We start from the raw sequence: 15,130 nt of genomic DNA, 5'->3' as shown, positions 1-15,130 counted from the left end.
TTGGTGTCGACACAATTGGAAATGTGATGGTCTGCTGCCTGGACTTGTTTTGTATCCGTAAAGGAGAGAGACAAAGAGATGTTGCATAAAACTGTGGTGTGTGGTTGTGTGTTCATGTACTGTATGTGAGAGTTTCCTGTGAAGTAGTAAAATGAGTAAATAATGTTTCTGACGTGTTGGAGACATTTTTTTTTCTCTTTAGTCACATAATTGTGACTTCTTAGAATTATATCTTCAAGGGACTAAAATAATGTGTCACTGAAGGTAATCAAGCAATGCACAGTTTACAATATGTCACATTGGTATCGTCTTTGTGGTGCTAGAACCAGCATGAAAAGTTATAAGAAGTGGTGATGGCACGATATTGCTTCATGGTCTGCATATGTCTGTCTCTCACATTCGTACTGAAGCACACAAATACATGCAGGCACACACAGATACATAATCACAGAGGTGTATGTTAGCTATTACATGCATACGTGCTTTTAAGCATTTTCGCAAGCATCCACATACGTCAGGCCAACACGCACATAAACACATGTATCGGATTCCTCCCTCCCAGAGCGAGCTCCACACAGTGGATGAAAGTTTTCAGCTTGTTTCTACGCAAAGACTGTTAGTGTTTTGGGGGTTTGTCTTCCTGCGGTAGCTGAGATCATAAAACCTGCGAGAGCTTGACAGCAACACCACTGTTTGGCCTCTCAGCTAGTTTCAATTCCCGTAGATCTTACTCCTATATCTTTCGGCCATTTAACACAAGTTTTTACAACCCTGGTGTTATTTTTATAGTTTTGGACACCATTATGGATATTATAACCTTTAATTTAACAGATATAAAGTCAAAGAGCCTCTGTTTAATGCAGTTTTACCATGGATTGAATGGAGCATTGCAAACATGAACCAAACATATCTTTAGTAAGCAATCATAAATGTTGCCAAAAAGTGGATTATATCAGCTTGAAATGAATTGTGTTTTTCATGTCAAACGATAAAGATGCTACAGATATGAAATATGTTTTGATTCTTAAAAATACTTTACAGCTGAATCCCTAAATTGTGACCTTAAATGCAAACCACTCTCTGTTCCCGTATCTCTCAGAGAGTGTCTTTCATTTGCTGCTTCTCTTCCCGCAGCACATCTTCCCCCTGATCTAAAATTGGTGGAAATCTTTTTTTAGTGTAGTCTCTTATTGTTTATGTAGCTTTGACAGCTGTTATTTTGGTTGTAACCTCACATGACATGAAGCAGGTTCAAACGTGTACAATGCTCAATGAATGGAGTTGGATGTTTTTCATATTTTGTTGGTTGTTTGTAAGTGTGTGGTTGTTAGGCTGTGGGATGTGGCAGACGTCTGCACAACAACAACCAACGCTCTCTTTCCTTTGTCTCACTCTCTCTGTCTTTCCAGCTATGCACCTATGCATTTTATCACTTTTTCACTTCTTACACATCACTTCCTAACGGGCACGCTTCTTTCTTTCCGTCTGTTTTTCTCATTCAATGTCTCCTTCAATGATCAGTCTTTCACTTAACAGATACAGCTCAATAAACTTCCAATAAACAGATACACTTCTCAAATGGTTTGGACACCAGTTCTTATTTTTCCATGACAAAGACACACTGCATGCATGTGTGAGGTTTAGCCACCATATGTATTGGTGATGGCATTAAAGTTCGGACACATTTTTCTTTGAGTCATTTTTGTGTATAACAAGGCAGTGATGCAAGTTGATGGAAAGGGTATATATGCATATTAATGTGAATATGCATGGCTGTGTGCATGGCGTGTGCGTGCGGCCATTTCAGTTTAGTTTGCCAGCAGAGCTTTGGTTCTGAGTCCGGGCCCAGTGGTTTAAGGGAATTGCAGATAGTCGTAAATAGCACAGTGTGGGTTTCTGATTCCTGCTGTCTCTCTGTATCTGACTTCTGCAGAGTCAAAAGAGGGAGATTTATTTCTGGCACTGCTGTCTGATGTTTTTGTTGTCCTGTGCAGAGAACATGTTGTCTTAACAAAAGTATACCCATCATCCCGTGTAGTGGGAGTTTGGTGTCTTTCAGCCTGAAGGCTGTTTCCTTACAAATTGATTCAAAACAGGTCTAGAGATAAACTGTATTCCTGATGTCAGAACTCCTGTGTTTATTTATTGTTTTTTCTATTCTCATCAAAAATCAGTAAAATGTCAAACTGAAGCTATTTAGAGCATGGAATCTTAATTTAATTACTAGTATGAATGATAAACCACCAAACTAAATGCATCCACGTTTGCAGTTTCAATGTGAACTCAATTTGTTGAGATCACTGTTTGATCATTGGCATCATTGTAACTTAATTCAGAAAACCTTTGACAAGAAAATCATTTTTTTTACATTTACTTGGAGGGCTATTTCCAAAGTTAAACCATATTAGAGCTGAAATGATCAATCAGCATTATTTACTGGCAAACATCCTGTTGGATCAAACAAATAATTGAATAATAAAGACAATAAGAAGCAAATGATTTGATTAAAAATTGTAGCAAATATTTTTCTTCAGTTAGATAAAATTAAAGCTAAATAAAAGTTACAAATTTCTGGATTGGACAAGTAGAGCCTGTCCTCTAAAGAAAAATGAGAGTATCAGTTCAGACAATTCCCAATAACAGCACACGCTTATGTTCAAGTGAAAAACAACTCACCAACAACAGATCAAGTAAAACAAAACAAAAAAGTTATCCTAATCAATGATATCATAGTAGGAAGAATCACAGAATTATACTGCTGTAAGTTTTTCTCCTTTACATTCACATGAAAGAATCAACAGTTTTTGTCCATTTTGGAACAGACATACTGTCTCCAGAGTTTAAATATTTTCAGACAATATTTAAAATGAGGATAAGAGTTTTAGCAGTGCTGTTTATGTGACCTTAGTAATGAAGCGGCCAGTATAGGAAATCCATTAGTGACCCTTGGAATCGTGAGGAGGTGGAGAGGTCAAACTGTCTGACCTCACACCACAAGTTATGTGTGTGCATGTTTGTATGAAGCCTGCTTAAAGTGGTGAATACATGTTTATTGCCTGATGCTGACAGCTGAAGGACTGAAATACAGCCTCAGATGTTTCATTTTATTTGGAAGTGTTTGGAAGTGTGTGCTATAAAGAGAGATATAATAGAAACAGATGTGTCAATAAACTGAGAGAAGAGGTTAACATACTGTAAGATGATACTGGTAGAGAGATTTATGTCCTCCACTAACTAACATTGAAGAACAGCTTTCAGGTGATGGTGAATATTTTGTTTGCTTTCAGTGAAGCGGTGGCGTGAAAACTTTGAACACCTCAGCCGCTGAGCATATGCACACTGCTGGAATTAAAGTCCATGCATGGTGTTATGACTGCAACGTGGCTACTTTTTTCCATGAGCAAACGCAGCAAATCTTGATACAATTTACTCCCCTGTTTGCATGATAACACACACACAATGCGAGTGCTCACAGCTGTATCGCTTTGAATCCCCGCATGAAACAGATGGGCAGTGTTGTTTTTGACTTGCGCTGTCCTGCAGATTAACAGCGTTCCCTCAGTCAACAGACAGTCGTAGAGATTGATGAGTGTTTTCCTGGTGGCTCGCTGTGTTTTCAAGACCCTTGTGTTGTTTCTGAGTGGACTGATAGACTGATGAGTGGCCGGCTGGCTGCTCTGTGGGGTTTTGTGTGTGAGAGTGTGTGTGTCTGCAAGAGAGAGAAAGGAAGAATGATAGACAGAAAGGCAAAGGTAAGGAAAGTAGGTTACTGACAGGAGCCAACACTGTGAGTGTGTTCCCAATTGTTTGCAATTAATTGATTGAATCAAATATTCTGATAATCAATTTGATAATCAATTTTGCCTTTTTCTTTATTAAGTTAAAATGCAAAAATCTATTTTCAGCTTCTCAAATATGATAATTTGATGTTTTTCTTCATCATACAATATTAAATTGAACATCTTTGGATTTTGGGATGTTGTATTGACAAAACAAGACATCTGAAGCTGTTACTTTTTACTTTTCTTTTTTCTTTTGATTGATGTTTTCATTTTCTGACATTTATAGACCAAACAATTAATCGAGGCCAAGGTGGCATCTTCAAAATGCTTATTCTCTCTGACCAACAGTCTGAAACCTTCATTCAGTGTTCAATGATATTAAGCCAAGAAAAACAACAAATCATCACAGTAGAGAAGCTGGACATTTGTCATTTTTGCTAGATTAATGAATGAAGGATTAATAAAGATGAATCAATTGTCAATAATCAGAATTGTTACTCTTTTGTTAACTCATTTGATTACTTATAAACTATAACTAACTCTTTATTTTATGGAATATTTCTTTCAATTTCCATTCATTTGTGATCAGTAATGGTGTGAACATGTGGTGTAAGTGTGTGTCTTTTTAACAAGGGTGTGTTGGTTGGGACTCATGTACAGCTTGTTCAGGGTGTAGTGAGGCAGGCTAGAGTGGGGGGTTTGAGAAGTTGACATTTCAATCACCACAATCCCCAGTACGCACACACGCTAATACACACACACACACTAACACACACACTAACACAGACCTCCAGCCATTTGGTTTGAGGCTGATTCCCTTTGACAGCCTAAATATTTGGCTGCGTCCGGGCACCAAGGTAAATGCACCCCGCAAGAATGTTTTTACAGGGCGAGAGAGCAAGAGAGAGAGAGAGAGGGAGAGAGAGAGGGAAAGAGGGAGAAGAGGTGGGTGAGGAGAGAGGTTTTGGATGGAGATGAAGAGAGAGAACACACAGATAGAAAGTAGTAGAACTGTATTCACGACTTCATATAAATGTGGTTTGTGTGTTTGCTGCCCGGTCTCAGAGCAGGCAGTGTGATCCTCAAATGTTCACTGTCATGTAAGAGAAACTCAACAGCGAGGATGAGTGTGATTCATTACAAAGAAGACAAAAGACTGCAATGATAAGTTAGTTCATTCATTAGTTTATAACAAATCTAATAATTAAGTAATCTTTTAAGTTTGACTTGAACTTTACTGTCTCCAAAAGGAAAATGTATCCTACAGCAGGTGAAATATAGAGTGCACATATTTTCTCAATTTAACAATTAATAGTTTAGTCTATAAAACACCAGAAAACAATGAAAAATGATGCTCACAATGCGGTAGAGCACGGCGTGACATTATCTAATGTCTGTTTTTGTCTGTCAAAACCTCAAAATATTTAGTTTACAATAATGTAAGACAGAGAAAAGCAGCAAATATTCAATTCTAACAACACAGAACAATCAAATGTTTTGAAAAATGCTTTAAAAGATACATTGTTTCATCAGTGATTCATTCAGATACTAATTAATTGGTGCTTGGATACATAAAATACCAACAAAAAAAGAAATTCACTGGTTCATCATTAAATGAGAAGATGTATGACTTTTCTCTTTTATTTTTTTAAATCATTGCAAGTTGATTATATTTGGGTTGTTACTGTGAGCTCCAGGATGTGGTGGTAGACTATTTGAATAATCTGAATAATACGAAAAGTAATTGGCCGAGTAATCAATGAAAATAGAAACGAGTTGGCGCTTTACATCATTGCCATGTCTATTCCACAATGAATCCTGTTTAAATATTTCCTGTCTAATGAAAACCATTTTTGTTTTTCATGCTCATTTTGAAGAAAAAGAAACTTTGTGTGTGCACACAGAGCTCAGCTGTCTGGCTCTGTGAGAGATTTGTTCATGTCAACACTCATTGATTGAACTGTTAAAGATCAAAAGCAATAGGATATACTGGATCAATCATATTGGAGGATGGATTTTCCTTTCAAAGAGAGGGGGAAAAACAATTTTTGGTCATCATTATTGTCAATCATATAGTCCTGGAGAATTTTCCCTGTGCGGCTTGGCGAGAAAATCACCCTCTTTTTTTTTTTTTTCATTTTTCTCTCTTTCTTCTGTTTCTCTCCTGTGTAGAAAATCTAGGCATCTAGGCCCATATTTCCTTTTTCTTTTGTCTCGTATTGGAAAATTAATAAAGCAATCTTCAAAGGTTCACATTGAGCTCTGCAGAGGCAACGGTAATCCATGATGATGAAGCATTTAAACACACACACACACATGCTCACATATGTATGGACAGACGCATACATGTACATACAAACACACAGAGAAAAGGCCTAATCTTGTACAGGTGTATACACACTTACATGCACGAAAAAACACACACGCATAGCGAGGAGGTCATTAGTGACCCGAGGAATGCAGGGGTCAAATCTTAAAAGACCTGGCTGATAGAGGGGATGTATAGGATCAAAGGAGAGTGGGAGAAAAGGGAGGCAGGGAGAGATGGATGGAAGGAGGGATCGCAGGAAAGGGAGGGAGGGGAATGTACAGGATCAAAGAGGAGAAGAAGGGAGGGATGAATGATAGGAGAGAGTGAGAGTGGAGGTTTAGGCAAAGGGAGAGGAAAGTAAGAGAAAACCTGCTCGGGGACGGGAGAGTTGAAAGGAGGGATCGGAGGAGCAAAAAGGGGGAGACGGGAGGAAAAAGAGGCAGACGAGGCAGGATAGAGGGAGAAGAGTGTAGAAACAATACAGATAACTCAAACTGACAGGTGTGTGTGTATCTTTGTTTAAATGGTGGGTTTTCGCCAGAAAGTGAAAGCTCACTTGTGCAGTGGTGAAAGATTTATGCATGTGTGTGAATGGGGACCGTCAGTGAATACCTGCTGAATGAAACTGCAACTACTTACTGCATACTTTCTTGCATACCCATTAGATACTCAGTCATTTATTTACAAATGTTATTAAAAGAAACATGTTCACAATTAGCTGCTTTTTTACCATTAAAAGTAAAAAAATATATATTGTTGTGTGTAAAAAATGCTCACATATGCTCACAAAAGCCAAGGTGATTGTACCGCAGATTTATTAAGAGTATACTCCACCAGAAATGTATTTTGAATTTCAAATACTCACCAGCTGTAGGCTTCAAAGGTGGTTCGGAAAATTTTGGGAGCTTACTTTTTTGCGGGGATGGCTTCCCTTGGCAGCTTGGATTCACAGCGGTTCCAGTGGATCCAATGTAAACTCAGAAGTGGCCAAAAAAGTATCCAAATCTTCAAATCTTATTAACGGAGCAATAATTTCCAGAATGACCACCAGCACACTTATTAAACGGCCTGAATTTAGCGATTGAGACCATAATGACTAATGATGACTACAATGAAAAAGGATTGAACTTAGTATTCCTAGGGGGAAGTTTATGCTTTTTTAATGGGAGTTAGTTGGAGTCAGGGATGTTTTGGCGCCAACATCTAGTGGCTGTCTGTTGCACTGCACTTTAAGGTACTTCCACGTTGGTAGCTGCTGCTGTTCAATAGCACATATAGCACGTAATGATTTACTGGTGATGTGAAGATTGTTTGAAACAAACTGAATGTACAGTTAAATGGTGGAGAAGTGGATCATTCTGCAACTAAAGTTTGGCTGCCATTGTAATCCATTCTTATAGCTGCAAATCCAAGCTGACTACAGGAGCAGTCCTGCAATTAGATATTCATTTAAAAAAAAACAGAAGAATACAAATTAGAAATTGTGTCCCAATACTGTAAACTTGAAATTACTATTAGCCTTCGTTAGCAGATGTAACATTAATGAAAATAAAATTACCCTCTTACCAACTGGAGCATGCAGAGCATGCCACCCATCACTTTTGTCAAAAACATCTATTCATCAACAATCCAGACCAGATGGTATAAGTAAAAGAGAAGGAAAGGGAAGAAGAAATCAAAGCATTGTGTCCTGGTTTATAATCTCAGGGTGGACGGCAAACTGTAAGAAAATGGTGCATGAAATTGTGTTTTCAAATTACTTTGTGTTTGTGCGGATGCAGCCAAAGCTGCTGAATAGCAAACAAGTGAAAAGGATACCTTTTGAAGTCAAACAGTGACGGGCAAGAGAGTTGATTTTTATTGGCCTCCAAGAAATAACTATACAAAAGCCGCTTTTGGAATTGATTACATTTTTGTCCACTTGCATTCATTCAATATTTACTGGACCCCGTGTTTGTTACAGTCAGCCTGCAGGTCTAAACTAAATCAGTTGTGTGTCCGTATCTGCTGCTGTTATGTTAAAACCTTACCTCACCTTTCCTGAAAGATAAAATGAAGGACAAGGTACTGTTACTGCAAAAGAAAACAATGCAGTCAGATGAGCAGGTGTTGGTGTGTAAACATGGGATTACCTGAAGACTACACTTCTGATAAAGAAGTCTCAGAGTCTCTGCTCTATATAATCAGGGCAGTGCTCCTGTGCTCCTGATAGGCCTTGTTTTAGGGCTGACCGCTTCACCTAACATGTCACTGATAACATCACTCATAAGTAACTGCCTATCTCTGTCTATTTCTGTTTGCCTTCATCTCTGTTCTCCTCCTCTGAGATTTCACGGATAGCATCAACACTCAGAGTCCATTTATCTTCCATGTTGTTTTTCTTCTCTTTCTTTCTCCACTCATTTCTGGTAAGAAATCATAGACTACTCTCCCCTTCTGTCTCGTATCCTTCTGTGTGTGTGTGTATATGAGTGTGTATGAGAGAGAGTATTACTCTGATAACATCACAGAGTCAGGAGGAAACAGAGGAGCTGTTGGAAGTCTTTATTTGTACTTGGGAGATGGCCAAGGCTTATTCAATTGGCTGCAAGTGCTGTGCGTACGTGTGTGTGTTTGTGTGTGTGTGCGTGTGGCTGTGTGTCTCTGAGCACATGGTTTGTCAACACTGTGGACAAGCTACTTTTGAGACACTTGTTTCAACCCAGACACATACTTTTCTGCTCACACACATAATCAGTCAGAAAAAAAAACAACGAAAAACACACACAGGCAGAAAGATAGTTGCATGCAGATGCACACATGCTGCTCTTTAGCTTATTATTAAAACTGAATTGGAAATGAAGTTATTGAAATCAGAATAACTTCAATTAGCCAGAGGCTTTACCCTACAAGGAGTTTATCTTAGTGTTTACATGCTGTTCACATTACACCACATTCATAGTGTGACAGGACCTCCGAAGAGCTTCATGGCTGTAGTTCACACTATACATTTATATACAGAACAAATGTGTTGCTGACACACTGTTGCTTAAATGTCTGAGTCTATGTAATCTTTACTTGTTATGTTCATGGTGATTATGGTGGCAGTGCTGAGGCTGAAATATACTGAAGATGAAATTGAGGCGTTGCACTGCAAGTTCCTAGCTGTTGTGGCGTCGTCTTGTCTTGCTGTTGAAAGTGCTGTTTCTCCTCGCTGAGACTGTCAGTTTTAAACCCAACTAGTTTGAATTATTTTGAACTTAAACATGAATAATCAAAAATGTCATCCCTTTTATGCAGACTGTGACGAAGTGTCAAGAATTAAACAAGATTGACAGAGGTTGCTTGTTTTATCTTGTGAAGTTTGTCATAGTGGGTCACAAAGTTTGCCTCCTTGTTCTCCATCACCTATGTATCTATTGCAGGTTGTGAAGGATGACAAGGGATGATTGGTGTTCAACATGTGGTCTGTTATATCTCTCAACCAAGTTATGACACACTGAAGAAACATATTGAAAGACAAACATATTGCATAGTCTGATCCTGATATTAGCCAGTTTAACTTTGAGTCTTTGGTGGTACCTTCCAAAGTAAAGTAAAAGACAAACATTCAAATGCCCCACTGTGCTTATAAATGGTGAAATCTGAATCTTAATAGATCATTACAGATTGAATAATATTTTTTTCCATATGCAAGTGATTAATGTGATGATTAATTTCAAATCAAAAGTGACAACCCCGCTGCTCTCAGGGCTGCATTACTGTGGTTGTCACATATGGTGTTTGGTGGTTGCGTAGGGTGTTTTCTTCTTTGGTGGAACTGTGTGAAACAGGTTGAAACTCCTCACTTCTAATGATGCCACTGTTGGCAAGTTGACAATTGGCTCCACTTCTTGCAGTCTTTCCACTCAATTTGAAACAAAATTGCTGCCATCTTTCTTTGTAATTATAGTTCTCAACAGACTAATGATTTTTATGACTGTTGGGAAGCGTTCCACCGTTTCATAAATGTAATTAATGTAACCACACCTCTAAGATACTCTACTAAGCATGCTTACCACTTTTCTTGCAAATCCTAAACCAAGCCAACACACTCCGCTGAGCGAGAGTTTTTTCAGGCGAGACCGCTGAACACTCAAACTCTCCACATGTGGGAATCTGAGTGTGATGATGTTTGCTCTGGATGCACACACCCACCCCACTCCATCTCAACAAGAAGGAACATTTCCATGACAAAGGACAATTATTGACTTTCATTGGCTCTGCTTGCTTTGATATCAGCAAGGGGTGTGTCTGCGTGTCTGTGTGTGCATGCTGGAGGGGGCGGGATAGGGGGCAGCAGTGGAGGAGAAGAAGAAACAGGGGGACCTGATGAAAGGAGCCGAGTGGGAAAATGCACCCACTGACCCACAGTGCACTAACAGAAGAGGAGGATCACAGCAAAGAGAAAGAAATCATTCGTTAAGGTTTTCTTTCTTGCACTTCACTCTGATTCTGTTTTCTGTTTCCTTCCCCACTTTCTCGTTTGTGTTTTCTTCCTGTCTGTCTCTTTCCTTCCCTAAACCTCCCCCTCTTTAAAAAAAAAAACCTCTCTTTCTTTTTATCTGGCTATGACTGATCCTCGCCCCCTCCTCTCCCTCCTTCTCCCCTCACAGCCATAATTTAAGGGGCTGAAAGGCACGGCGAGCGGAGAAAGAGGAGAAGAGAGAGCTGAGAAAAAGGGGAGACCCTGCAGATGAGGGCCTTCCTTCACGGACGTGGCACAGATGTGAGGGTGTTTTTGTGAAATGAGTCGGGGAGGGGCGGCGATAGGCTAATTTGCGTGGCATAAAGACGGGGCCCTTTTCATATGCAGAGCGCCACTTTGATGCGCGGCCGATGAAAGCTGGAGAGAGCGCAAAGGAGAGGAGAAGAGAGGGTGACGGAGGGGTTCTTTGTCCCCTGACAAGAAGGCATCTGCTCCACGCTGCCCTCCTCTCCTCCTCTCCTCTGCTTTTCCGAGGCTCCCACAATGGGCCAGCCGAGAGGGAAAAGTGTCATCAGAGCACCTTAGAAAACAGAACATGAAAAAAAACAGCCGCTTGGGTTGGCCTGATTGGCGTACGGGTATGCATATCAATAAAGAATTAATCTGACACAAAAGAGTACAAATGGAAGCACACACATAGACAAATGCGCACACAGATGCACACTGAATTGTAAAAACATGCAGACGTACTTTAGTCAGATTTACATAGTTCCACAGCTGACAAAACTCATCTTCACTTCAGTGGATTGATCCCACTGAGAAACAAATAAACCATACAAACATTTTGCAGAGTGTAAGGTGTGCATGTGTTTGTGTGTCATGTGTCGAGGTGAGTGGCAGTGTTTCCATGCACGTCTGTCTAAGTCTCACTGTGTGTGCAAGACCGTAGGACCTTCAGGGTGTGTGTGTGTGTGTGTGTTTATGTGTATTTCTGTGTGCATGTATGCATATGTGTGTCCTCACAGTGCTGATCATAGGCGGCAGGCTCACCAGGGCCCTCTCACCAAACACTGGCCGATTTCACGCTCACACAAAAGCTGAATCTCTGCAGCACAGCGGAGAGGCTTTGGCAGGAAAAACCTCAAACTGTCTCCTTGGCTTTTATAGTTTGTCCAGTAAATCTAAATTATTTCAACTGCATTTTATCCAATTCACATCTGTGTTTCATTATTTCATTACAGCTTTCTGTCACTTGTGATGAAATAATGAAATCTAAATGACCAATGATGCGTCTTTTTCTTTGCCAGCAATTTAAACATTTTTAGTTAGCCCTGATTTATCAGTTTGTGTGTTGACTGTTTCCTGTGTAAAATATGTGAAACATGCATGTGTGAATTTTTTAGCCAAGCCAGCAGCATGGCTCTAGAGATGGCGATGATGATCTGTCATGTTGTCAGTAGTAAAATGTCACAGCCATGTCATGGACTCTCATGAAATTTTGTACAGACATGGTCATGGTTCATAGTGCATAAATCCCAAATGCCCGTAATTCTCTGACTTTTCATCTAGTGCCACCAGCAGAAATATTGAATATTTCCACATCTACTGGATGGATTGGCACAAGATCTGGTGTTGACATTCATGGTTCCCAGATGATGTATCCTAATAACTTTGATGATCTCCAGACTTTTCGTGTAGCGTCAACATGAGGCTCATATTTGAGGTTTTGAGCGATATGTGTTGACTATTGGATGGATTACCGTGAAATGTGCTACAGACATCCATGATCCCCTCAGGGAGGCTAATGAAACTAATGACATTCCCATCAGCCTCAGCTGTGTTTTGTGTTTACTGTTATTAGTACCCTAACATTTGCAAAGATGGTGAACTTGGTACTCATTATATTGCTAAACATCAGCATGCAAGCATTGTCATTGTGAGCAAGTTAGAGGTTAGCATTTAGCTCAAAGCACTGCTGTGGCTTTGAGCTAAACGATGACACAACTTTCCACTGGAGCTACAGTCTATTTTTAACCAGACACACTCTTGTTTGCTGTCACTTTCAACTTCCATTTATAACCATTCATCAAACCTGAAAACATTAGTAGTTTCAAACATTGTTCTGTCACTTAAACATAAAGAAAATGTGTAAATTGAGTGAACAAATCAGTAGTGACTAATGTAGATCTGAATGTGTCATGACCACGTCAGAGCATATAGGTATTACATCAGGGTAAAAATAAACTGGTCAATAACTGGTTGGTGTTGTCTCATTCTAGGTGATCTTTGCCCTGAACCAGACATTATTACAGCAGGAGTCTTTAAGGGCAGGAAGCCTACAGGTCCCATACACGACTGAAGACCTCATCAGGCACTACAACTGTGGAGATCTCAACTCCATCATCTTCAATCATGACACCTCACAGGTCAGTCCCTCCAAGTATCTCATCTCATCTCATCTCATCTCATCTCATCTTATCTTATCTCATCTTAACTCAACTTATCTTATTTAGCAGTAGACTTAAACTACTTTCCTCTTAGTTAATAAGCCAAAAGTCATCTTGACCCCTTAACCTTTAGGAGTGTCCCAGTGACACGACCCTTGACCCTTTACGTTCACCCTTAGCCCTCTGATAGACCTTCCATCCCCCACACCTATTCCTTCACCCCCCACCCACAAGTTCTCTATACCATTCCCAATTTGGTTCTTTTGTTTTCCCTCTGCTCATCTCATTATTTGTCTGTTTTCTCCAGTTTAAGGTTCATTTAATCTCAATGACCTAATACTCCCTATACCTCCATTTTCTCTTCCCAAAATCCTTTCTTCTTTCTGAATTCTTCCTTCCATGTTCATCTCTCTTACGTGCATCAGTTTTTTGTTTCCCATGTATGCCTTTTGATACTCTTCTGCCAAGCAATCCCTGGTAACCTGCATCAGTCCAAACATTTCATCTTTTTTACATTTTTAAACAATGTTTCACTATCATTATGCATAATTTAATTGATTAACAAATTCATAAACAAATTGTGAAAGGTTAGAATGTGTTTTTTAATGTACAACCCAAATGAAAGCTTTTTAAAAGACAAGTCAAATGAAATCTCCCCTGCCTTTTCTCCTCTACCCCCTTTGTGACTCAATCGTCACCTTTTCAACCCTAGGTCCCTAACTTCAATAATGTGACACTGCCACCCAGTGAGCAGGTGACCGCCCAGGAAATAGACAGCTACTTCCGGCAGGAACTGATCTACAAGAGGAATGAGAGGATGGGCAAGAGGGTCAACGCTCTGCTAGAGGAACACCCTGATAAGAGCTTCTTCTTCGCATTCGGAGCAGGTTGGTGTTCAATGATCGGCATAAAAGTTTAACCGAAAAACAAATTAAAGGATAGAATGAAATGATAAAATTCATCTGTCCATTTGCAAAGTTGGTGTTCGTTAACTTTGCTGATGTCAATATACACTCTGGTTGTTTTTTGTCAGCAACCTGTTACATACAAACTGCAACATTTTCTGCCTGCTGCTACACCAGGTCAAAATTCAGTCAAAAATATACACAGGTCAACTTTCACTTGAATGTTTCTTTGATACTAAAGCATCAATTCCGCAGTTGCTAGTGTTTCAGGATAAAATGTCAGACAAAAAGATCACATGTATGTCTACTAGTCTCTACTCACTCAGATTATTCAGATTACTTTTATCCATACAACAAAATGAATTAAATTCCTCTCTTTGTTAGCAGAGCACTTGAGCAAAGAAGTCTGAGCAGCTTAACAAACTCATGTAAAGAGAGAGAAAACAAAGACAACTGGGGAAAGTGGGGATAGAAACCCTAGCTAATCAGAGAAGTGCAACTCACTGATTAGCTTCATCTTTCTAATCTGCAAGTCAGAACCTTTCAGATATATAAATATAAATGTAATAAGTTTGTTTTTGATACTTTGATCAATAATTTAGTCACTATTTAAGAAAATTGCACGTAGCTATTATGAAGCTGCTGTCAAGTAAGTAATATAATGTAGATTACACTGAAGCCAGGAAACCTGGTGTTGAATAGCTCTGCAACTGATAAGTGGACTAGCAGATTAAACCATTGATCTACAGCTGATGGTCTTTATCAGTTTAGGGTCCAAATAAGCAAAGTTGTGTTGGGTCTTTCTCTTAAGCAGATGCTCAATAAAACATTCCTTTATCACTGCAGGACTGACCAGAAACTGGAATGTGGTCTGTTTGAATTCTTTCACATAGATTTAGAAATGTCAGTTTAATGCTTTGAATTCCTCTGTAACTATGCAGTAACCTCATAAGTAGCAACCTCCTGATAAGAGACATGATTTAAAACAGGGAGGATGAGGAGAAAAGATAACAGCAGAGAAGCCTCTGTGTATGTGTGTGTGGGTGTGTGGGGGCAATGTATATCTAAAGACAGTCCTTGTGCCGTTGACATTTGTTTGGCCTCTGGTTGTTCATTCAAAGCATTGTTCACACCTAATAAAGAAGACGCGGCCATATTGTAATCATTTACACAGGCGGGTTTTTAGTTTAGATAAAGTGAAATGTTCATTTATTTGATATCGCTGTCATGCCAAACAA

At 39.4% G+C, this 15,130-nt stretch overlaps 1 protein-coding gene across 1 annotated transcript in view; it reads left to right on the top strand.

The window, feature by feature from the left end:
* Nucleotides 1-15,130, top strand: part of trabd2a (TraB domain containing 2A) — a 61,554-nt gene that overhangs the window by 14,735 nt on the left and 31,689 nt on the right. The window contains exons 3-4 of the mRNA XM_053339461.1: nt 12,820-12,966; nt 13,700-13,874. Of these exons, the coding sequence (XP_053195436.1) occupies nt 12,820-12,966; nt 13,700-13,874 (322 nt within the window). The remainder of the gene's footprint in view (nt 1-12,819; nt 12,967-13,699; nt 13,875-15,130) is intronic.

This window comes from Scomber japonicus, chromosome 19 (assembly GCF_027409825.1).
Source record: "Scomber japonicus isolate fScoJap1 chromosome 19, fScoJap1.pri, whole genome shotgun sequence".
Taxonomy (NCBI): domain Eukaryota; kingdom Metazoa; phylum Chordata; class Actinopteri; order Scombriformes; family Scombridae; genus Scomber; species Scomber japonicus.
The sequence above is the reverse complement of the archived record's forward strand: the minus strand, read 5'-3'. Positions and strand labels throughout refer to the sequence as shown.